At 40.7% G+C, this 26,132-nt stretch overlaps 1 protein-coding gene across 1 annotated transcript in view; it reads left to right on the forward strand.

The window, feature by feature from the left end:
- The window catches only part of LOC115135406 (carotenoid-cleaving dioxygenase, mitochondrial-like), a 74,943-nt gene that overhangs the window by 25,284 nt on the left and 23,527 nt on the right, over window positions 1–26,132 (forward strand). The window contains exons 7-10 of the mRNA XM_065023465.1: window positions 13,889–14,017; window positions 14,594–14,754; window positions 15,037–15,204; window positions 25,513–25,650. Of these exons, the coding sequence (XP_064879537.1) occupies window positions 13,889–14,017; window positions 14,594–14,754; window positions 15,037–15,204; window positions 25,513–25,650 (596 nt within the window). The remainder of the gene's footprint in view (window positions 1–13,888; window positions 14,018–14,593; window positions 14,755–15,036; window positions 15,205–25,512; window positions 25,651–26,132) is intronic.

Below are 26,132 nucleotides of genomic sequence, written 5' to 3' on the forward strand. Positions count from 1 at the left end.
ATGTCATTGAAGCTCGTTTGTAGGTTTGTTAAATGTCCAAAGAAGGGCCAGATGTATACAGAATGGTGTTGTCTGTGTAGAGGTAGATCAGAGAATCACCAGCAGCCAGAGAAACACAATTGAGATATACAGAAAAGTTTTCCTGAGAATTGAACCCTGTGGCACCTCCATGGAGACTGCCAGATGTCCGGACAACATGCCCTCCGATTTGACACACTGAAATCTATCTTTAGAGGTAGTTGGTTAACCAGGCAAGGCACTCATTTGAGAAGCCAAGGCTATTGAGTCTGCTGATGAGATTGCACTGATTGACAGAGTTGAAAGCCTTGGCCAGGTCGATGAAGACTGCTGCACAGTGCTTTCTTCAATCAATGATGGTTATGATATCGTTTAGGACCTTGAGCGTGGCTGACGTGCACCAATGAAACCAGATTGCATAGTGGAGAAGGTACGGTGGGATTCGACATGGTCGGTGATCTGTTTGTTAGCTTGGCTTTCGAAGAATTTAGAAAGGCAGGGCAGGATGGGTATCGGTCTGTAACAGTGAGGGGGATGACTGGCAGCTTTCCAATATTTGGGGATCTCAGATACGAAAGCGAGGTTGAACAGGCTAGTAATAAGGATTGCAACAATTTTGGCGGATAAGTTTAGAAAGAGAGGGTACAGATTGTCTAGCCCAGCTGATTTGTAGGGATCCATATTTTGCAGCTCCTTCAGAACATCAGCTGTCTGGATTGGGGTGGAGGGCTTGGGCAAGTTGTTACAGGGGGTGCGAGCTGTTGACTGGGGTGCGGGTAGCCAATTGGAAAGCATGGCCAGCTGTACAAAAATTAAATTATCGTAGATTTATCGTTGGTGACAGTGTTTCCTAGCCTCCGTGCAGTGGACAGCTGTGAGGTGCTCTTATTATCCACAGACTTTTTGGAATTAGTGCTACAGATTGAACATTTCTATTTGAAAAAGCAAGCCTTAGCTTTCCTAACTGACTGACTATATTGGTTCTTGACTTCCCTGAAAAGCTGCATATCACGGGGCTTATTCGATGCTAATGCAGAATGCCACAGGATGTTTTTGTGCTGGTCAAGGGCAGTCAAGTCTGAGTGAACCAAGGGTGATATCTGGTCTTTGTTCTACATTTCTTGAATGGGGCATGCTATTTTAAGATTGAGAGGAAAGCAACTTTACTGACGGGATGAGGACAATTTCCTTTCAGGGTACCCGGGCCAGGTTGATTAGAAAGGCCTGCTGGCTGAAGTGTTTTAGGGAGCGTTTGACAATGATGAGAGGTGGTCATTTGACCGCGGACACATTACGCATGTAGGCAACAAACTCTGAGATCCTGGTTGTAGACAAAGGTGTATTTAGTGTGCAAGTTGGTCAGGATGATATCTAAGAGGATGTCCATGTTTACAGATTTAGGATTGTACCAGGTAGATTCCTTAATTTGTGTGAGATTGAGGACATCTAGCTTAGATTGTAGGACAGCCGGGATGTTAAGCATATCCCGTTTTAGGTCACCTAACAGTACGAACACTGAAGATATATCTGGGGCAATCAATTCACATATGGTGTCCAGGGCATAGCTGGGGGCTGAAGGGGGTCTATAACAAGCGGCAACGGTGAGACTTGTTTCTGGAAAGGTGGATTTTTAAAAGTAGAAGCTCATTGTTTGGGAACAAACCTGGATAGTATGACAGAATTGCAACTCCACCCCCTTTCGCAGTTCTATCTTGTCGGAAGATGTTATAGTTGGGGATGGAAATTTCAGGATTTTTGGTGAGCATCCTAAGCCATGATTCGGACATGGCTAGGAAATCAGGGTTGGTAGAGTGTGCTAAAGCAGTGAATAAAACAAACTGGGAGGAGGCTTCTAATGTTAACATGCATGAAACCAAGGCTTTTACGGTTACAAAAGTCAACAAATGATAGCACCTGGGGAGTGGTGCTGGTGGCTGCAGGGCCTGGGTTAACCTCTACATCACCAAAGGAGGAGTAGGATAAGGGTACGGCTAAAGGCTATAAGAACTGGTCATCTAGTGCATTCGGTACAGAGTAAAAGGAGCAGATTTCTGGGAGCAGAATAATAGATTCAAGGCATAATATACAGACAAGGGTATTTGTAGGATGTGAGTACAGTGGAGGTAAACCTAGGCATTGGGTGACGATGAGAGAGATTGTTTCTAGAGGCACCATTTAAGCCAGGTGAGTTCACCGCATGTGTGGAGGGTGGAACAAAAGCTCTATCAAAGGCATATTGGGCAGGACTCGGGGCTCAACAGTGAAATATGACAATAACTAACCTAAACAGCAATAGACAAGGCATATTGACTTTAGGGAGAGGCATGTGTAGCCAAGTGATCATAGGGTTCAATGAGTAGCACTAGATGAGTCAAGGAGCCAATTCCGTAGTTGCTGCTATGCTAGGTGAGCTGGAGACACGGCGATTCAGATCGTTCGCCTGCTAGAAGTAGAAACCTGTGAGCAGTCCCCAACAGCCAACACAAATGGGTTGGGGTCTGGTCACTGCCACCTGGTGAAGGTATTCATCCATATTGAGGTGCAGGTAGCCTAGTGGCTAGAGCTTTGGACTTGTAACCAAAAGGTTGCAAGATTGAATCCCCGAGCTGACAAGGATAAAATTGGCGTTCTGCTTCTGAACAAGGCAGTTGATTTACTGCCATTGAAAATAAGAATTTGTTCTTAACTGACTTGCTTAGTTAAATAAAGATAAAAACATTTGGTTAAATAGGCTGAATGATCAACAGGTGACTGAATTATCTTTGTCTTATGCCCTACAATTTGCAAACAGTCCAAAAAGACCATGCAATTGCATTTGTTACACTCTGAAACGCAAGTGGGACTACACTTGATGGCATACTTCCCAAATCTCAAACTATTGAATTACATCAGACTCTGCTCGTTTTATTGACAGCGGTACTGGCGCCGCCAAGTCCTCACGCATTGGGCAACTGATGTATTGTTATGCTTTTATTGTTGATCTCTGGTAATGTGACCAAACCCTGAGACGGTAGATACCATGCAATCGCTACAGACTCCCTTTGATTTAAAAAAAAAAATAGAGCAGGTTTTGGCCTCTTTAACGTTAATGTCAGAAATCTATTTCCAAAAATAGACATGATTAGAAAACGGGACAATATGACAAATGCAGACATAATAGTTTCATCATAAACTTGGCTAAAGAAATCTGTCAAATAACTATATTGATGGGTACACAGTTTTTAGAACGGATCGGATGAGTAAAGGAGGGGGTGCAATTTATGTGGAATCCGAGTTTAATATCTCTGAAATTCTCTCGATTACCAAAGCCAAACATTTTTAATTGCTTGCAGTTAAAATTAACGTATATAAGGACTCCCACATCACACAAGTCAGCTGGTACAGATCGCCCTTGACTTCGGGAGACGCACTTCATTATCTTTCTGATGTCATGCATAAGCTAAATGACTCTGAATTCATTATTTTAGAAGATGTACATCTGTATCAGACTCTTTTAAAGAACTGCTTGACTCTCTGAATCTTACAAAATTAATGAATGAGCCTACAAGACCGAATCCCAGAGCACCTAAAAAATCTATGCTTATTGGACATTCTTCTAACGAGTTCACCTCACAAATACACATCGACTGGGATATTCTGTAAGTAATCACTGTGCAATTGCTTGTGTTAGAAATACAAAAATGAGCAAAGCCAAGCCATTAACAAATTAACAAAGTCCTGATTACTCTGTAAAGCAGATAATTACTTTTGTCATTTTCTAATTTTGTTTACAAACAGAAATATTCTTTGACAAAAACAATAGACAATTTAAACATTTACTTACATATCCACAAATATTAATGACATCAAACTTGCTCAAATCCACCATATTTCTAATGCCTGTGACATCAAAATGTGTAATGTTTTAGCCAGACAAACAATTACTTTTCCATTGCAGTTAACTTTTTATGGCTGCAGGGGCAGTATTGAGTAGCTTGGATGAAAAGGTGCCCATTGTAAACGGCCAGCTCCTCAGTCTCAGTTGCTAATATATATGCATATTAGTACTGGATAGAAAACACTGACGTTTCTAAAACTGTTTGAATTATGTCTGTGAGTATAACAGAACTCATATTGCAGGCTAAACCCTGAGAAAGTCCACTTCCTGTTCTGATTTTTTCTGGGGGTGGCAGATTTTCAACCTAGCTCTCATTGAAATTACAGCGAGATATGGATGAGTTCACTTCCTACGCCTTCCACTAGATGTCAATAGAACTTTGTCTGACTCTAATGTTTAGGGGGGTCAAATGAGACAGGAAATAGTCACCACTGCCATGAGTTGACCATGCTTTCACTATGCGCGTTCACAAGGGAAGGACCTGCGTTCCACCGCTCATTTGAAGTCATTCTAATTCTCCGGTTGGAATGTTATTCAAGATGTATGTAAACAACATTGTAAAGATCGATTAAGTACATCTTTTGACATGTTTCTACTGACTGTTACGAAACTTTTGGAGATTTCGTCATGTTATAGTTATAGCTTTGACTTTGGAATTGTTTACCAAATGCACTAACCAAAGTAGCTAATTGGACATAAATAACGGACATTATTGAACAAATCAAGTATTTATTGTGGACCTGGGATTCCTGGGACTGCATTCTGATGTAGTTCATCAAAGGTAACAAAACATTTATGTACTTTATGGTTTCTGTTGACTCCAACATGGAGGTTAATTTTTCTCTTGTTCTGAGCACCGTCTCAGATTATTGCATGATTTTATGCAATAAATAAATAACTTATTTATTTATTAAGTTTTTTTTTAAATCTGACAAAGCGGTTGCATTAAGGAGAGGTATATCTATCATTCCATGTGTATAACTTGTGTTATCATCTACATTGATGAGTATTTCTGTTGAATGATGTGGCTATGCAAAATAACTGGATGTTTTTGGAACTAGTGAATGTAATGCTCCAATGTAAACTCAGATTTTCTGATATAAATATGAACTTTATCAAACAAAACATGCATGTATTGTGTAACATGAAGTCCTATGAGTCATCTGATGAAGATTATCAAAGGTTAGTGATTCATTTTCTCTGCTTTTTCTCCCTCTCTCTTTGGCTGGTAAAATTGGCTGTGTATTTTAGAGTTGTTGGTGAGCTAACAATCGTTTGGTGCTTTCCCCGTAAATCCTATTTGAAATCGGACACTGGTGGGATTAACAACAAGACTACCTTGAAAACGATATAAGAGATGTATGTTTGAGGAATTTTAATTGATATTTCTGTTCTTTTGAGTATGGCGCCCTGTACTATCACTGGTTGTTATATTGCTCCAGGTAACGGGATCTTGGCCATAAGAAGTTAATCACTAGTCTGGCTAACGCCTAACTCTTGAAGTGCTCCTGACTTCAGAGACGAGAATGGCTCTTTGATGTTGTCAGCACAAAGCATTGTTAATGAAGGGGGCTGTGATTTTCCTGGTTGGATCTCTTCTGTCTTTCTCACTCAAACACCCAGAGCCACACACAGCCCCTGAGCTCCACCTCCTTCTACAATGGTTGGATTTTCAAATCAAAGCAATGAGGTCTCAACCCCAAGGGGAATAAAAAACATTTGAGAGAACGAATCAAGCCCCGTCTCACAATTTACTAGCGAATATTGCATTAAAAAAAACCTAGAGCCGATTGATGCACCGGTGTTCGACGTTGTTGAGATCAGGGCTCTGTGCATACCAGTCAAGAAGTTCCACACCGATCTCGACAAACCATTTCTGTATGGACTTCGCTTTGTGCACGGGGGCATTGTCATGCTGAAACAGGAAAGGGCCTTCCCAAAACTGTTGCAACAAATTTGGAAGAACAGAATCATCTAGAATGTCATTGCATGCTGTAGCATTAAGATTTCCCTTCACTGAAACTAAGGGGCCTAGCCCAAAAACAGCCACAGACCATATCCTCCTCCACCAAACTTTTAAGTTGGCACTTCTCCTGGCATCTTCCAAACCCTGATATTTCCGTCCGACTGCCAGATGGTGAAGCATGATTCATCACTCTAGAGAATGCGTTTCCACTGCTACGGAGTCCATTGGCGCTGAGCTTTACAACACTCCAGCTGACGCTTGAAAAGTTATTGTGCTGACGTTGCTTCCAGAGGCAGTTTGGAACTTGGTAGTGAGTGTCGCAACCGACTACAGGCGATTATTACGTGCTACGCGTTTCAGCACTCGACGGCCCCATTCTGTGAGCTGATATTGACAAGAAAAGGTATGTGAATCCTTTTGGAATTACTTGGGTTTCTGCAAAAATAGGCAAACAGTGTGCTTACAATAATTTGCATGTTATTAGTTTATTTTTCTATATTCAATACATCATTTAAACATTCACAGTGTAGGTTGGAAGAAGTATGTGAAACCTTAGACTAATGACTTCTCCAAAAGCTAATTGGAGTCAGCTAACTTGGAATCGAATCAATGAGACGAGATTGGATATATTGGTTAGAGCTGCCCTATAAAAACCACTCACAAAATGTGAGTTTGCTATTCACAAGAAGCATTGCTTGATGTGAACCATGCCTCAAACAAAATAGATCTCAGAAGACCTAAGTTTAAGAATTGTTGACTTGCATAAAACTGGAAAAGGTTACAAAAGTATCTCCAATAGCCTTGCTGTTCATCAGTCCACGGTAAAACATATGGTCTATGAATGGAGAAAGTTCATCACTGTTGCTACTCTCCCTAGGAGTGGCTATCCTGCAAAGATGGCAGCAAGAGCACAGCGCGGAATGCTCTGAGGTTAAGAAGAATCCTAGAATCCCGAAATCCCTTGAACATGCTAACATCTCTGAGTCTACGATACGTAAAACACTAAACAAGAATGGTGTTCAAGGGAGGACCCCACATTGCTGCACATCTGAAGTTTACAAAAGATCACCTGGATGATCCAAAATATTCTGTGGACAGATTAAACTAAAGGTGAGGTGTTTGGAAGGGGTACGCAACACTATGTGTGGAGAAAAAAAAGCACACCAACATCAAAACCTCATCCCAATTGTAAAGTATGGTAGAGGGAGCAACATGGTTTGGTGCTGCTTTGCTGCCTTAAGGCATGGATAGCTTGCTATCATCAACAGAAAAATGAATTACCAAGTTCATCAAAACATTTTGCAGGAGAATGTAAGGCTGTCTGTCCGTGAATTGAAGCTCAACAGAAGTTGGGTGATGCAACAGGACATCGACCCAAAACACAGAAGTAAATCAACAACAAAATGGCATCAATAGAAGAAAATATGCCTTCTGGAGTGGCCCAGTCAGAGTCATGACCTCAACCCGATTGAGATGCTGTTTCAAGACGTCAAGAGTGGTTCACTCCAGACATCCAAAGAATATTACTGAACTGAAACAGTTTGGTAAAATGTTTGGTAAAACTTTGGAATTCCTCCTGACATTGTGCAGGTCTGCTCCGCAACTACAGAAAATGTTTGGTTGAGGTTACTGCTGCCAAAGGATGGTCACCCAGTTATTAGATCCAAGGGTTTTCATACTTTTTGCACCCAGCACTGTGAATGGTTCCACGGTGTGTTCAATAAAGACATAAACGAATCATTGTTTCTGTGTTATTAGTTTGTTTGTCTATTGTTGTGACTTCGATTTTATGACCAATTCCTGCAGACATCCTGGAAATTCCAAAGATTTCACATACTTTTTCTTGCCACTTCACGGCTTAGCCGTTGTTGCTTCTATAAATTTCCACTTTACAATAACAGCACTTACAGTTGAACGGGGCAGTTCTAGCAGGGCAGAAATTTGAACTGACTTGTTGGAAAGGTGGCATCCTATGACGTTGCCACATTGAAAGTCACTGAGCTCTTCACTAAGGCCATTCTTCTGGCAATGTTTGTCTATGGAGATTGCATGACTGAATGCTTGATTTTTATGCACCAGTTAGCAATGGGTGTGGCTGAAGTTGTGGAATCCACTAATTTGAAGGGGTCACCATATACTTTTGAGTATGTGCATATATATATATATATATATATATATAATATTGTAAGTAAATAAAGATGTCCAGCTTCTTGGACTTCCTGGACACTTGTGCAGAACAATTAATAGATGTAGCTATAAATGCTACAAAATCCACCTTCACAATAAGTGATTCCAGATAACTTGTTTGACATAACCTTTGCAACTAGTTGCTGTGCATTCACTGCCATGTCTTCAACACTGTGGCTTTTTGCCCCTTCAAAACTCTTCTCCACTCCACATAATCTAGGGGATTTGCTGTACAGTCCTGATCCTTGACACCTCAAACCGCTTTTACCCTAAAAGGTTACTCAGGTCAGAGAATTAGGGAATATGATCCCCACCACAGTTACAACATTTTACATTCAGACTCTTCAATAACATATTTCTAATGTATGCAAACACTTGACACGTGGTCTCATTGCGTATGGTTTCGCACGAACGCTCTCACAGGGCATTTCATACGGGGGAAGTTGGAAGTTTACATACACTTAGGTTGGAGTCATTACCTTGTTTTTCAACCACTCCACATATTTCTTGTTAACAAGCTATAGTTTTGGGAAGTCGGTTAGGACATCTACGTTGTGCATGACACAAGTAATTTTTCTAACAATTGTTTACAGACGGATTATTTCACTTATAATTCACTGTATCACAATTCCAGTGGGTCAGAAGTTAACATACACTAAGTTGACTGTGCCTTTTAAACAGCTTGGAAAATCCCAGAACATTGTCATGGCTTTAGAATCTTCTGATCGGCTCATTTACATAATTTGAGTCATTTGGAGGTTTACCTGTGGATGTATTTCAAGGCCTACCTTCAAACGCAGTGCCTCTTCGCTTGACATCATGGGAAAATCTCAAATCAGCCAAGACCTCAGAAAAAATTGTAGACCTCCACAAGACTGGTTCATCCGTGGGAGCAATTTCCAAAGGCCTGAAGGTACCACGTTCATCTGTACAAACAATACTAGGCAAGTAAAAACACCATGGTACCACGCAGCCGTCACACCGCTCAGGAAGGAGACTCGTTCTGTCTCCTAGAGATTAATGTATTTTGGTGCGAAAAGTGAAAATCAATACCAGAACAACAGCACAGGACCTTGTGAAGATGCTGGAGGAAACGACTACAAAAGTAGAGGAAGCCACTGCTCCTAAACCACCATAAAAAAGCCAGACTACAGTTGGAAACTGCACATATGGACAAATATCGTACTTTTTGGAGAAATGTCCTCTGGTCTGATGAAACAAAAATGTAGCTGTTTGGCCATAATGACCATTATATTTGAAGGAAAACAGGGGAGGCTTGAAAGCCCAAGAACACCATCCCAACCGTGAAGCATGGGGGTGGGAGCATCATGTTCTGGGGGTGATTTGATGCAGGAGGGACTGGTGCACTTCACAAAATAATTTTGCCTCATGATGCCATCTATGTGGATATATTGAAGCAACAGCTCAAGACATCAAGTCTCAAGTTGAAGCTTGGTTGCAAATGGGTCTTCCAAATAGACAATGACTCCCAGCATACTTCCAACATTGTGGCAAAATGGCTTAAGGACAACAAAGTCGAGGTATTGGATTGGCGATCACAAAGCCCTGACCTCAATCCCATAGAAAGTTTTGTAGGTAGAACTGAAAAAGCATGTGCGGGCAAGGAGGCCTACAATCCTGACTTCACCCAACTTATTGTGGGAAGCTTTTGGAAGGCTACCCAGAACGTTTGACCCAAGAGAAACAATTTAAAGGCAATGCCACCAAATTCCAATCGAGTGCATGTAATCTTCTGACCCACTGGGGATTTAATAAAAGATATAAAAGCTGAAATAAATAATTCTCCCATTCTGACCTTTCACATTCTTAAATCAATTGGTGATCCTAAGACAGTGAATATTTACTGGGATTAAATGTCAGGAATTTTGATAAACTGAATTGAAATATACAGTCTTGGCCAAAAGTTTTGAATAACACAAATATTAATTTTCAGTCTGCTGCCTCAGTTTGTATGATGGCAATTTGCAAATACTCCAGAATGTTAGTATATGTCCTTCTTTGCCATGCAAATGAACTGAATCCCCAAAAAGCATTTCCACTGCATTTCAGCCCTGCCACAAAAGGACCAGCTGTCAGTGATTTTTCTCTTTAACACAGGTGTGAGTGTTGCCGAGAACAAGGATGGTGATCACTCTTTCATGCTGATTTGAGTTCAAATAACAGACTGGAAGCTTCAAAAGGAGGGTGGTGCTTGGAATCATTGTTCTTCCTCTGTCAACCATGGTTACCTGCAAGGAAACGTGCTGTCATTGCTTTGCACAAAAAGGGATTCATAGGCAAGGATATTGCTGCCAGTAAGATTGCACCTAAATCAACCATTTTATCTGATCATCAAGAGCTTCAAGGAGAGCGTTTCAATGGTTGTGAAGAAGCCTTCAAGGCACCCAAGTAAGTCCAGCAAGAGCCAGGACCGTCTCCTAAAATTTATTCAGCTGCGGGATCGGGGCACCACCAGTACAAAGCTTGATCAGGAATGGCATCTGCACACACAGTGAGGCAAATACTTTTGGAGGATGGCCTGGTGTCAAGAAGGGCAGCAAAGAAGCCACTTCTCTCCAGGAAAAACATCAGGGACAGACTGATATTCTGCAAAAGGTACAGGGATTGGACCGCTGAGGACTGAGGTAAAGTCATTTTCTCTGAATCCCCTTTCCAATTTGTTTGGGGCATCCAGAAAAAAGCTTGTCCGGAGAAGACAAGGTGAGAACTACCATCAGTCCTGTGTCATGCCAACAGTAAAGCATCCTGAGACCACTCATGTGTGGGGTTGCTTCTCAGCCAAGGGAATGGGTTCACCCACAATTTTGCACAGCCATGAATAAAGAATTGTTCCAACACATTCTCCAAGAGCAACTTCTCCCAACCATCTAGGAACAGTTTGACAAACAATGCCTTTACCAGCATGATGGAGCACCTTGCCATAAGGCAAAAGTGATCACTAAGTGGATCGGGGAACAAAACATCTATCTTTGGTCCATGGCCAGGAAACTCCCCAGACCTTTATCCAATTGAGAACGTGTGGTCAATCCTCAAGAGGCGGGTAGACAAACGACTTACAAATTCTGACAAACTCCAAGCATTGATTATGCAAGAATGGGCTGCCATCAGTCAGGATGTGCCCCAGAAGTTAATTGACAGCATGCCATGGTAGATTGCAGAGGTCTTGAAAAAGAAGGGTCAACACTACAAATATTGACTCTTTGCATCAACTTCATATAATTGTCAATAAAAATCCTTTGACACTTATGAAATTCTTGTAATTATATTTCAGTATTCCATAGTAACATCTGACAAAAATATCTGAAGACACTGAAGCAAACTTTGTGGAAATTTAATATTTGTCATTCTCAACTTTTGGCCATGACTGTATTTGGCTAACGTGTATGTAAATGTCCGACTTCAACTGCATTTCCCAGCTTTACATAGGTTGGTAGATACTCTACATAAATAATACAGATAAACTTTGCTCCTTTTTCCCATGATCTGTAAGGGTTAAGCAACGTGCATTAACTACTCTTGGATTTGTTTTGCCTAAGATATTGATTGTCAATATCCAAAAGACGCAAGAGAACACTTTTTCCCGCTGCCCTTCTCTGAAAATCAAAGCTGTCCACTTCATGCATCGATACCTTCGTGAGCCACAATAAACACACTCATTTCTTTAGCTGCACACAATATCAACACCATACTGAACCACTCCTGCTTATTCCACTTTTATCAGTGCAGCCTTCACCATTCTTTGACTTCAAAAGGGATTCCCAAATCTACATCCTTATCCAAAAACATATTCATCTGACTATTTTTTCCACAAAATGTTTTAAATTTTTGGATCACCGTTGTCGACTCATCTTTCTCATGAACTATATTTCACTCACTTTCAGCATTAAAAAACAACACTTCTGCTCCAGCCATCTCAACCTCCCATGTCTTTCACGGCTTCTGGTACACTTTTTTCCACTAGAAGCAATAAATGTTGTGACAGGTTTGCAACAGATTCAAATAGAATCTTGAAAGAATTGCCTGTCAAATATTCTGGAGGCCGTTTTGCCACTAGTGGCAATAAACATTGTTTGCCGCAGATTCACCACTAGTGGCAAACGTTTGCAAACATCTGGCAACATTTTGTGGCACACTATTTAGTTTGCAGCAAATTTGCCACAAACTTGTGGGAAGGTTGCCACAACAAATTCATTTTGGTAAGGGACCTACTAAATGTTGTGATTTACTATATATATATTTTTTAGTGGCACTGTTGCTGCCAAATGAAAATTCCAGGTAGCACAGCAAAATATTTAGGAGCATATACGATCAAAATGGTAGCACTGTATAGGCCTGATTTTGGTTTTTCATCAAGTACACCTAAAAGGGGCACTTCACCACTTTGACAACATAGTAATAAAAAAATATACATTTTTTTCTAGAAATGTAGACACTGGTATGGTGCAGGAGGTATAAAACGGTGAGATGTACCTTTTTTTAAGGCAGTATTGTAATATTCAGTAGTCTGTATTACTGCATCTTAAACCTGAGTGACTCAAGACAGAAGTAATGGTGCTGATTTAAACCAGTAAGAGATATTATATGAGTTTTATTTATGTCTGAGCTCAGATGGGTGAGGGGGGGGTAATAATCCTCCTCAAACATGCCAAGCTAAAAACCTCAGACAACATTGGTGTCATCTGTGTTGAGCAATGAGCACACACTGGTTAACTTCTTCGGGATAGGGAGCAGCATTTTCACTATTGGATAAATAGCGTGCCCAAATTCAACTTCCTGCTACTCATCCCCAGAATATAAGATATGCATTTTTCATTGGGAAACCAGATTTCTAAGGGACTTGTTTGCAGTTCCTACCGCTTCCACTGGATGTCACCAGTCTATAGAAATTGGTTGAGGTTAATCCTTTGTGTAATGAAGAAGTACGGCCATCTTGAACAAGTGTCACGTCGTGTACTGTTTGATAGTTGCACAAGACCAGAAAGCATGCTTGAGTTTGTTGTCCTCCTGTATTGAACACAGATCATCCGGTCTTCAATTTTATTGATTATTTACTTCTAAAAATACCTAAAGTTCTATTACAAAAGTAGTTTGAAATGTTTTGGCAAAGTTTTACATGTAACTTTTGAGATTTTGTGACGTTGGTCAAGTTGGAACCAGTGTTTTTCTGGATCAAACGCGCCAAATAAATGGACATTTTGGATATACTAATCGAACAAAAGGACCATTTGTGATGTTTATGGGACATATTGGCGTGCCAACAAAGGAAAGGCATATTTTATTTCTGAGTTTTGTGTCGTGCCTGCAGAGTTGAAATATGCTACTCTCTCATTGTTTACTGTTGTGCTGTCATCAGATAATAGCATCTTATGCTTTCGCCGAAAAGCCTTTTTGAAATCGGACATGTTGGCTGGATTCACAACGAGTGTAGCTTTAATTTGGTATCTTATGTGTGATTTAATGAAAGTTTGATTTTTATAGTATTTTATTTGAATTTGGTGCTCTGCATTTTCCCTGGCTAGTGGGGAAGTGGGACGCTACCATCCCGCCTATCCCAGAGGTTTTTAATTTCCGACAACATTATTTACTGTTATCTCTGTGAGATACTTGTATACAATAAATTAATTGTATTTATATACAATTCTTGTCTATATACAAGTGTGTTTTATGTGGCTCTGACACAATATCACAGGGTGACAGGTTGTGTAGAAACAGTGTTCCTGTGAGTTTAGATGATAATTTATTGTATACACACCAGTGTTGTGACACGGTATTACAGCACTGCGAGAGGTTGTGTACTAACTGTGTCCCTGTCATTTTAGGTACCTTGTATAACATAATCAAAGTGCCCCCTAAGAAGAACAATCCTGAAGAAACCCTGGAGGGGGCTGAAGTGCTCTGCTCTATTGTCCCTGTAGACAAGGCCAGGCCCTCCTACTTCCACAGCTTCGGTAAACCTATCAAACACTTCATGCAATACCTATGCAATAAGAGCCAAAACATAACCATGGCTGTGTCCCAAATAGCAATAGTGCACTTATTTTGATCAGGGCTGGTCAGAAGTAGTGCACTATATAAGAATAGGGCGCCATTAGGAATGCATTCCAAGACTTCCCTTAGATATTGTCACCGTACGTCTCTATCATATCCATAAGGAACCAAATGTACCCTGACTTAAGTGTCAAACTTCCAAGTTTCATTTTAACTTGACAGAAAGCCAGAAATGAAGGTTCCTCTGCCCTTAACCCTCCTTATACTCATGTACACATAATCTCACAATGTCACTACATAATGCTATTTTAGCAATGACAATCATTTTGAAAATGGGCGGGGTGTATTTACAGGTATATGTATCTCTTCGTCTCCTTTCTGTAGCAAAAAATATATAAATGAAAGTCAATTCAGGAAGTGATTTGAATAGAAAAAATGAAAAACCATCCATTCAAATCGACCCCATCCCCAAATGAAAACAATGTATTTGACTATGTATCTATTACTATGTAATATATCTTCCCTTCTTCCTGTAGCCATGTCACAGAACTATGTGGTATTCATAGAGCAGCCTATCAAAATGGACCCGCTGAAGATCATCACAGCCAAGAAGAGGGGGGAGAGCATCTGTGAGGGGTTCTACTGGGACCCCAAGCAAGATACCGTCTTCCACCTGGTTGACAAACACACAGGACAGGTGAGAGGTTGACAGGACAATGCTTTTAAAGGCCTTCATAATGCAAATAAATAACTCATATTGTTATATTACAGAAGCCCTGAAGCCTAAGACAAAAACGTATATATAAAAACGTAGTCTCTTGGAATTATCTTGTTTGAAAGTCTTAGTATCTAATTTAGTATCTAAAAATGAATGACTAATCTCGTTTCGTGTACTTCATTTTTACTTTGTCTAATTAGGCCTAATTTGAAGTAACTTTTACTTCACTAGCTGTTTGTCCCTCTCCTCTGTCTCCTCTAGACCAACTCTGTAAAGTTCCACACCAAGGCTCTGACAGTGTTCCACCAGATCAATGCTTATGAGGAGGACGGCTTCCTAATGCTGGACATGTGTTGCTCTGACAATGGGGTGGCCATTAACAACTACCTCATCCAGAACCTACGCAAGTCAGGGAAGGCTCTCGATCAGGTCAGCATGGAAATACAGTGCATTTTCCACATTTTGTTGTGTTACAGCCTGAATTTAGTGTTTTCAGTGTTTTGTCACTGGCCTACACACAATACCTCATGTCAAAGTGGAATTATTTTTTTATGATTTTTTTTTATTTTTATTTTTTACAAAAGTTAATTAATTAAAAATGAAAAGCTGAAATGTTGAGTCAATAAGAACTCAACCTCTTTGTTATGGCAAGCCTAAATAAGTCCAGGAGTTGAAATCTGCTTCACAAGTCACATAATAAAATGTATGAACTCTGTGTGCAACAGTAGTGTTTAACATGATTTTTTTAATGACTACCTCATCTCTGTAAGTCCCAAAGTCGAGCAGTGCATTTCGAACACAGGGACCAGGGAGGTTTTGCAACATCTTTCAAAGAAGGGCACCTATTGGTAGATAACAAAAGCAGACATTGACTATCCCTTTGAACATAGTGAAGTCATTAATTACACTTTGGTGTATCAACACAAGTCACTACAAAGATACAGGCGTCCTTCCTAACTCAGTTGCCGGAAAAGAACAGAATTGCTCAGGGATTTCAATGTGAGGCCAATGATGACTTTAAAACAGAGTTTAATGGCTTTAACTTCGATATAGGGGGCGCTCTTTTAATATTTGGATAAAAAAAACGTTCCCGTTTTAAACAAGATATTTTGTCACGAGAAGATGCTCGACTATGCATATAATTGACAGCTTTGGAAAGAAAACACTGACGTTTCCAAAACTGCAAAGATATTTTCTGTGAGTGCCACAGAACTGATGCTACAGGCGAAACCAAGATGAAATTTCAAACAGGAAATGGCCCAGATTTTGAAGGCGCTGTGTTCCAATGTCTCCTTATATGGCTGTGAATGCGCCAGGAATGAGCCTACACTTTCTGTCGTTTCCCCATGGTGTCTGCAGCATTGTGACGTATTTGTAGGCATATCATTTGAAGATTGACCATAAGAGACTACATTTACCAGGTGCCCGCTTGGTGTCCTCCGTCGAAATTATTGCGTAATCTCCAGCTGCGTGCATTTTTCCATTTGCTCCAGAGGAGAAACCCAACTGCCACGAATGATTTATCATCGAATAGATATGTGAAAAACACCTTGAGGATTGATTCTAAACAACGTTTGCCATGTTTCTGTCAATATTATGGAGTTAATTTGGAAAAAAGTTTGGCGTTGTAATGACTGAATTTTCAGGGGTTTTTCTTAGCCAAACGTGATGAACAAAACGGAGCGATTTCTCCTACACAAATAATATTTTTGGAAAAACTGAACATTTGCTATCAGAGTCTCCTCATTGAAAACATCCAAAGTTCTTCAAAGTTAAATGATTTTATTTGAATGCTTTTCTTGTTTTTGTGAAAATGTTGCCTGCTGAATGCTAGGCTTAATGCTATGCTAGCTATCAATACTCTTCCACAAATGCTTGTGTAGCTATGGTTGAAAAGCATATTTTGAAAATCTGAGATGACAGTGTTAACAAAAGGCTAAGCTTGTGAGCCAATATATTTATTTCATTTAATTTGCGATTTTCATGAATAGTTAACGTTGCGTTATGGTAATGAGCTTGAGGCTATGATTACGCTCCCGGATACGGGATTGCTCGACGCACGAAGTTAATAGATGAAAACTGAGGGATGAACAACGTTCTAGTTAATCCACAACACTAACCTAATTGAGTTAATAAAAGGAAGCCTGTAAAGAATAACAAATAGGCCAAATCATGCATCCTGTTTGCGACAAGGTATTAATGTAATACAGCAAAAAATGTGGCAAAGCAATCCACTTTTTTGGCAATAATACAAAGTGTCATGTGCGGGGCAAATCCAATGCAACACTTTACTGAGTACCACTCCCATATTTGTAAGTGGTGGCTATATCATGTAATGGGCATGATTGTAACTGTTGAGGACTGGGGAGTATTTCAGGAAAAAAAAAAAATAATGAATGAATAATTTTGAAAAAAGTTCTTTGAGGAAAGCTCTTAGCAACTTACCCAGAAAGACTCATAGCTTCAATGACTGCCAAAGGTGCTTCTACAAAGTATTGACTCTGGTGTAAATACTTATGTAAATGAGGTTTCCGTATTTAACATGTCAGCTGATTGTATTTAACATGTTTTCATAAAGTCGTTATGGGGTATTGTGTGTAGATGGGTGAGAGACAAGTAATCTAATACATTTTGAATTCAGGCTGTAGTCTACATTTTGTTGTACTAAGTCAAGCGATATGAATACAATAACAGCACTTATAGTTGCCCAGAGCAGCTCTAGCAGGGCAGAAATTTGACGAACTGACTTGATGGAAAGGTGGCATCCTATGACAGTGCCACGTTGAAAGTCTGAGCTCTTCAGTAAGGCCAGTCTACTACAAATGATTGTGGAGATTGCATTGCTGTGTGCTCGATTTTATACACTTGTCAGCAACCACATATTATGTGGACACCACTTCAAATGAATGGATTTCGCTATTTCAGCCACACTGGTTGCTGACAAGTGTATAAAATCGAGCACACAGCAATGCAATCTCCACAGTCATTTATGTGTGTGTGTGTGTAGTAGCAATACAATGATATAATATATATATGATGTAAACAGAGGTCTACTTTCTTGGGGACCTGAATATTGACTGGTTTTCATCAAGCTGTCCACTCAAGAGGAAACTTCTCACTGTAACCATAGCCTGTATATCTGGTTTTGGTTATTAAGCAACCTACCAGGGTGTTAACAAACACTACAAGAACAAGAAGATCCACATGTATTTATCACATTTTACTAATACTGTAGAACTTTGTTCTAAAGCTGTATCCGTACACATTGGATGCAGTGGTCACAATATAGAAATATAGTGTATATTTCCAGGAAAGCCAAAGTTCCAAAAGCTGGGCCTAAAATAGTGTATAAGATCATGTAGATGAGGAAAATAACATTTGTTGTTCTGACATGATTAATAAGGAGCACCCAGGTGTGGCACTTGATGGATTTATGAAATCGCTTCTTCCAATTATTGATAAACATGCAAAAACAGAGCTCGAATAGAAGTGTCACAAAACAAACAATACCTCACAATGATGGGGTGCAAAGAACTGAACTAAATGGTGTGTGATAATGACATGTGTGTGAACAGGTGATCAGAATTTTGATGATTGGGATCTGGGGGGGAGCTGCGTTCAGGGGATCTGTGTTTGAGAGTGTGAGCTGGAAATTGGGCTGGAAAGTGAGCTGTGTTCAGGGGATCTATGTGTTTGAGACTGAGTTGGAAGCAGATGTTACATTTGAATGATTAGTTCATTGGCAAAGTGGGCAAACTTAGGCAGGAAATGCCAATAATGAACAGTGAGCCATCGTACTCATGCATAAAAATCTAATAATGAAAGAAAAGCAATGCATATTTTGTCAAGTTAGTGTGGAAGATGTGGAAAAATGATTGTTATTGATCAATAATGACAAACCTCCTGGCATTGACAACTTCGATAGAAGCTACTGAGGTTAGAAGCTACTGAGGTTAGCTACTGAGGTTAGAAGCTACTGAGGTTGGTAGCTGACTCTATCTGTCAAATCTTTAATCTGAGCCAAGAGGAAAGTCTTTATCCTCAGGCTTGGAGGGAAGCCAAAATCATTCCGCTACCCAAGACTGTTAAAGTGGCCTTTACTGGTTCTAACAGCAGACCTATCTGCATGCTGCCAGCTCTTAGCAAACTGTTGGAAAAAATGGTGTTTGACGAAATACAATGCTATTTCTCTGCAAACAAATTAAGACTTTCAGTCTGATTATAGAGAAGGGCACTCAACATTTACTGTACAAACATAAATGACTAATGACTGACAAAGAAATGGACATTTCTCTATAGCCTTTGAAATTATTGACCATAACTTACGTGTTATGGCTTTTTAAACCTCAGCTCTGAATCCACGATATGGCAATCTGTCTAATGTAATTCAAAGGGTTTTCTTAAATGGAAGCATATCTAATGTCAAACACGTACAATGGGTTATACCGCAGGGCAGCTCTCTAGGCCCTCGACTCTTTTCTATAATTACCAATGACATACCACTGACATTAAACAAAGCATGTATGCTGATGATTCAACCATATGCACATCAGCAACCACTGCTAATGAAGTCACTGTAACCCGTAACAAGAGTTGCAGTATGATTTGGAATGGGGGGCCAGTAATAAACTGGTCCTGAACAATTCTAAAACTAAGATAATTGTATTTGGTCAAATCAATCCTTAAGTTCTAGACCTATGTTGAATCTGGTAATGAATTGTGTGGCTGTTCAACAAGTTGAGGAGACTAAATTACTTAGGGTTACCTTACATTGTGAACTGTCATGGTCAAAACACATGCAGTTGAAGCTGGAAATGTACATACACTTAGATTGGAGTCATTAAAACTCATTTTTCAACCACTCCACAAATTTCTTAAACTATAGTTTTGGGAAGTCTGTTAGGACATCTACTTGGTGCATTATACAAGTCATTTTTCCAATAATTGTTTGCAGAGGGTGAATTGTAAGTGAAATAATCACAATTCCAGTGGGTCAGAAGTTTACAAACACTAAGTTGACTGTGCCTTTAAACAGCTTAGAAATCCCAGAAAAATATGTCATGGCTTTAGAAGCTTCTGATAGCCAAATATATATATATATATATATATATATATATATATATTTATTTATTTAATTTGAGTCAATTGTAGGTGTACCTGTGGATGTATTTCAAGGCCTTCAAACTCAGTGCCTCTTTGCTTGACATCATGGAAAAATCTAAAGAAAGAGCAATTTCCAAACATCTGAAGGTACCACGTTCATCTGTACGAACAATAGTTTGCAAGTATAAACACCATGGGACCACGCAGCCGTCATACCGCTCAGGAAGGAGACACATTCTGTCTCCTAGAGATGAACGTTCTTTGGTGCGAAAAGTGCAAATCAATCCCTGAACAACAGCGAAGGACTTTATGAAGATGCTGGAGGAAACGACTACAAAAGTATCTATATCCACAGTAAAACAAGTCCTGTATCGACATAACCTGAACGGCCGCTCAGCAAGGAAGAAGCCACTGCTTCAAAAGCCAGACTACGGTTTGCAACTGCACATGGGGACAAAGATCGTACTTTTTAGAGAAATGTCCTCTGGTCTGATGAAACAAAAATAGAACTGTTTGGCCATAATGACCATTTATGTTTGGAGGAAAAAGGGGGATGCTTGCAAGCCGAAGAACACCATCCAAACCGTGAAGCGCGGTGGTGGCAGCATCATGTTGTGGGGGTGCTATGCTGCAGGAGGGACTGGTGCACTTCACAAAAAAAGATGGCAACATCAAGACATCAGTCAGGAAGTTAAAGCTTGGTCGCAAATGGGTCTTCCAAATGGACCAAGACCCCAAGCATACTTCCAAAGTTGTGGCAAAAGGGCTCAAGGACAACAACGTCAAGGTATTGGAGTGGCCATCACAAAGCCCTGACCTCAATCCCATAGAAAATGTATGGGCAGAACTGAAAAAGCATGTGCGAGCAAGGAGGCCTGCAATCCTGACTCAGTTACACCAGCTCTGTCAGGAGGAATGGGCCGAAATTCATTGTGCGACTTACTGTGGGAAGCTTGTGGAAAACTCCCCAAAACGTTTTTACCAAAGTTAAACAATTTAAAGGCAATGCTACCAAATACTAATTGAGTGCATGTACATTTTTGACCCACTGGGAATGTGATGAAAGAGATTAAAGCTGAAATAATGATCTACTGTTCTGACATTTCACATTCTTAAAATAAAGTGGTGATCCTAAATTACCTAGGATAGGGAAATGTTACTAGGATTTAATGTCAGGAATTGTGAAAAACTGAGTTTAAATGTATTTGGCTAAAGTTTGTAAACTGCGACTTCAACTGTAGATTCAATAGTTGTAAAGATGGGGAGAGGTTTGTCTGCAATTAAGATATGCTCTGCTTTTTTGACACCACACTCCAAAAAGCAAGTCCTACAGGCTCTAGTTTTGTCTTAATTCTTGTCCAGTCGTGTGGTTAAGTGCTTCAAGGAAAAACCTAGTTAAGCTGCAGTTGTGCCAATCTGTCCTGGGCCATCTTGCTCTTCGTTGTAATCAGAGGACTGATATAAATACTATGCATGCCAGTCTCTCTTGGCTAAGAGTTGAGGAGAAACTGACTGTCACTTCTTCTTTTTATAAGAAACACCTCTCTGACAAACACAATTACCCTGCCAGACATACCACCAGGGGTCTTTTCACAGTCCCCAAATCCTGAACAAATTCAAGAAAGCGAACTGTACTATATAGAGCATTATTAAAGGAATGGAACTCCTTTCCATCTCATATTGCTCAAATGAACATACCTGGTTTAAAAAATCAAACCCCTCACTGCACAATATCTCTCCCCTATTTGACCTAGATAGTTTGTGAATTGATTTATAGTCTACGTGTGCCTTTTAAAAAAATGTCCTTGATCTATTATTGTCTATTAATGTTGTGTATGATGTCATGTTTCATATTTTCTGTGGACTCCTGGAATAGTAGCTGCTGCTTTCGCAACATCTAATGGGGATACTAATAAAATACCATTTATGCTATTACATTGGGATGCTGCTAGAGCTGCCGCTTTCAAGGAGTTGGACATTAATCCGTAGGCATATAAGAAATCCCGCTATGCCCTCAGACGACCCATCAAACAGGCAAAGTGTCAATGCAGGAATATTATTGAATCCCACAACACTGCTCGTCTGATAAGGCAGCACTTGCAAACTATTGCGGACTACAAAGTGGGCTGCACAGTGAAGCGAGCCTACCAGATGAGTTAAATGCCTTTTATGCTCGCTTTGAGGCAAGCATTAACTGAAGCATATATTGGAGCACCAGCTGTTCCGGATCACTGTGTGATCACGCTCTTTATAGCTGATATGAGTAAGACCTTTTTAAACAGGTCAACATTCACAAGGCCGAGGGCCAGACTGATTACCAGGACGTGTACTCGGAGCATGCACGGACCAACTTGCAAGTGTCTTCACTGACATTTTCCACCTCTTCCCAACCAAGTCTGTAATACCTATGTACTGCACATGCTTCAAGCTGACCACCATAGTCCCTGTGCCCAACAACGCCAAGGTAACCTGCTTAAATGACTAGCACCCCATAGTCTGTAGCCATGAAGTGCTTTGAAAGGCTGGTCATGGCTCATGTCAACACCATTATCCCAGAAGCCCTAGACCCACTCCAATTGGCAACAGATCCACAGATGCAAACAGGTCCATTGATACAATCTCAATTGCACTCCACACTGCCCTTTCCCAATTGGACAAAAGAAACGCCTACAGTCAAAAGTTTGGACACCTACTCAATGGTTTTTCTTTATTTTTACTATTTTCTACATTGTAGAATAATAGTGAAGACATCAAAACTATGAAATAACACACCTCCAGTGTAAAGCCTATTTGACCAAGAAGGAGAGTGATGGAGTGCTGCATCAGATGACCTGGCCTTCACAATCACCCGACCTCAAACCAATTGTGATTGTTTTGGATGAGTTGGACCAAGGAAGGAAAAGAAGCCAACAAGTGCTCAGCATATGTAGGAACTCCAATACTGTTGGAAAAGCATTCCAGAGTGAAGCTGGTTGAGAGAATGCCAAGAGTGTGCAACGCTGTCATCAAGGCAAAACTTAAATAAATAACTATGGTCATTACTACATGATTCTGTGTTAGTCCATAGTTCATGTCTTATACAACATAGAAAATTGTAAAGATAAGGGAAATTCTTGAATGAGTAGGTGTCTCAACTTTTGACTGGTACTGAATGTGAGAATCTGTTCATTGACTACAGCTCAGCTTACAGCACCATAGATACCACTAAGCTAAAGACTCTAGGACAAAACATCTCCCTCTGCAACTGGATGCTGGACTTCCTGATGGTCGCTCCCAGGTGGTAAGGTTAGTCAACAACACACATGCCACGCTGATCCTCCACATGGGCGCCTCAGGGGTGCGTGCTTAGTCCCTTCCTGTTCTCCCACAATTGTGTGGATAAACACGACTCCAACACCATCATGAAGTAGTTGATGACACAACGGTGGTAGGCCTGATCACCAACAACGATGAGCGCCTATAGGAAGGAGGTCAGAGACCTGGCAATATAGTTTAAGGAAAACAACCTCTCCCTCAATGTGAGCAAGACAAAGGAGCTGATCGTGGACTACAGGAAAAGGAGGGCCGAGTGGGACGAGAGTTTCAAGTTCCTTGGTGTCCACGTCACCTACAAACTATCATGGTCCAAACACACCAAGACAGTCTTGAACAGGGCACAACAACGCCTATTCCCCCTAGGGAGAATAAAAAGATTTGGTATGGGTTCCCTAGACCATTTGCATCACTGTCTGGTAGGATATCTGCTCGGCATCTGACCGTAAGGTGCTCCAGAGGGTAATGCATAAGGGTCAGTACATCACTTGGGCCAAGCTTCCTGCCATCCAGGACCTCTATACTAGGCGGTCTCCGAGGAACGCCGAAAAACCTGTCAAAGTCTTCAGCCGCCCAAGTCATAGACTGTTCTCTGTGCTAATGCATGGCAAGACATACTGGGTCACCAAGTCCAGGTCCAAAAGGCTCCTTAACACCTTCTACCCCCAAGCCATAAGACTGCTGATCAATTAATCAAATGGCTATCCGGACTACTTGCATTGACCCCTGAATCATTGCATAGTAACTTTACCCCTACCTACATGTACAGTGCATTCGGAAAGAATTCAGACCCCTGAATTTTTCCACATTTTGTTACAGCCTTATTCTAAAATAGATTTAAATACAATTTATTTCCTCATCAATCTACAGACAATACCCAAAGTGAAAACAGGTTCTTTGACATTTTTGAAAATCTATTAAACTAAGATAAAATACATGATTTACATAAGAATTCAGACCATTTGCTAGGAGACTCGAAATTGAGCTGATCATTCCAATAATTATCCATGTTTCTACAACTTGATTGGAGTCCACCTGTGCCAAATTAAATTGATTGGACATGATTTTGAAAGGCACACACCTGTCTAAGGTCCCACAGTTGATAGTGCATGTCAGAGCAAAAACCAAGCCATGAGGTCGAAAGAGTTGTCCATAGTGCTGCAAGACAGGATTGTGTTGAGGCACCGACCTGGGGAAGGGTACAAAAAAATGTCTGCAGCATTGAAGAACACGGTGCCCTCCATCATTCTTAAATGGAGGAAGTTTGGAATCACCAAGATTCTTCCTAGAGCTGGCCGCCCTGCCAAACTGAGCAATCAGGGGAGAAGGGCCTTGGTTAGCGAGGTGACCAAGAACACGATGGTGACCCAAAGAGCTCCAGGTTTCCTCTGTGGAGATGGGAGAACCTTCCAGTAGGAAAAACATCTCTGCAGCACTCCACCAATCTGGTCTTTATGTTAGTGGCAAGGCAGAAGCCACTCCTCAGTGAAAGGCACATGACAGCCTGCTTGGATTTGGCCAAAAGGCACCTACAGACTCTGACCATAGGAAACTAAATGATCTGGTCTGATGAAACAAAGATTAGTATTTTTGTCCTGAATGCTAAGAGTCACGTCTGGTGGAAACCTGTCACCATCCTTATGGTGAAGCATGGTGGTGGCAGCATCATGCTGTGGGGATGTGTTCCAGTGGCAAGGACTTCGAGACTAGTCAGAATCGAGTGAAAGATGAATGGAGCAAAGTACAGAGATCCTTGATAACTTGCTCCAGAGCGTGCAGGACCTCAGACTGTGGTGAAGGCTCACCATCCAACAGGACAACAACCCTAAGCCAAGTCAACGCAGGAGTGCCCTTCGCGACAGGTCTCTTAATGTCCTTGAGTGGCCCAGCCAGAGCGCGGACTTGAACCCGATCGAACATCTCTGGAGAGACACGAAATTAGTTCTGTTACGACTCTCTCCATCCAACCTGACGGAGCTTGAGAGGATCTGCAGAGAAGAATGGGAGAAACTCTCCAAATACAGGTGTGCCAAGCTTGAACGTCATACCCAAGAAGACTTGAGGCTGTTATCGCTGCCATAGGTGCTTCAACAAAGTACTGAGTAAACTTACAGTATGTAAATGTGATGGCGTCTTTATCATTATTTTGTTACTTTTTAACTTTTAGTTGATTTATTAAATATGTTCTCAGCTCTTATCGTCTTAAAATTGCATTGTTGGTTAAGGTCTTGTAAGTAAGCATTACATAGTAAGGTTGTAGTCGGCTCATGTGACAAATAAGAATTTGATTTGATGTTCACATCCACTCTATTTGTTCCTCAGGTCTACAACACCATGTACAAAGCTTTTCCCCGGCGCTTTGTTTTGCCTCTCAATGTGACCAACGACACACCGACAGGTGTGAACCTCAACACACGTCCCACCAGCTCTGCCACTTCTTTCAAAACAGCTAAAGATAAGGTATGCTGGAAATGTGCACGATTCTGTTATCTATACTGTATGTGTTGTTGTTAGTAAAAGTTTGTTGTGTTAGAACTATGCATGTTTCTGTAAACTGATCTTTTGTGTGTATGTGTGTGAAAAATATATGGCTATTCATTCTGGCAAGCCAGCAACCGGGGGATTCCAAGTTTGAATCATTGTCCAACGGGAAAAATCTGACAAAGTGAGTTGGAATCCGGCAGTTTGCTGGTATCAAATCCTAGATGCCATTGCCTGCCGTTGTAATCTTGAGCAAGCCACTTAACCCCCCACAACAACAGCTCCCCGGGTGTGCAGTATGGCAGCCCACCGCACCTCTCTAAAACCTATATATGTGTATTGTTGTGACTTGACTAATATTAATCTGAAGTCTGTTATATATTATTAACTTACTATGTTTAATTGTAACAATTAACTCATTAGGATCTGGTGCACCACCAGAGCGGTAATTCTCCCGAATT

The sequence above is a fragment of the Oncorhynchus nerka genome, linkage group LG10, assembly GCF_034236695.1.
Source record: "Oncorhynchus nerka isolate Pitt River linkage group LG10, Oner_Uvic_2.0, whole genome shotgun sequence".
NCBI lineage: Eukaryota > Metazoa > Chordata > Actinopteri > Salmoniformes > Salmonidae > Oncorhynchus > Oncorhynchus nerka.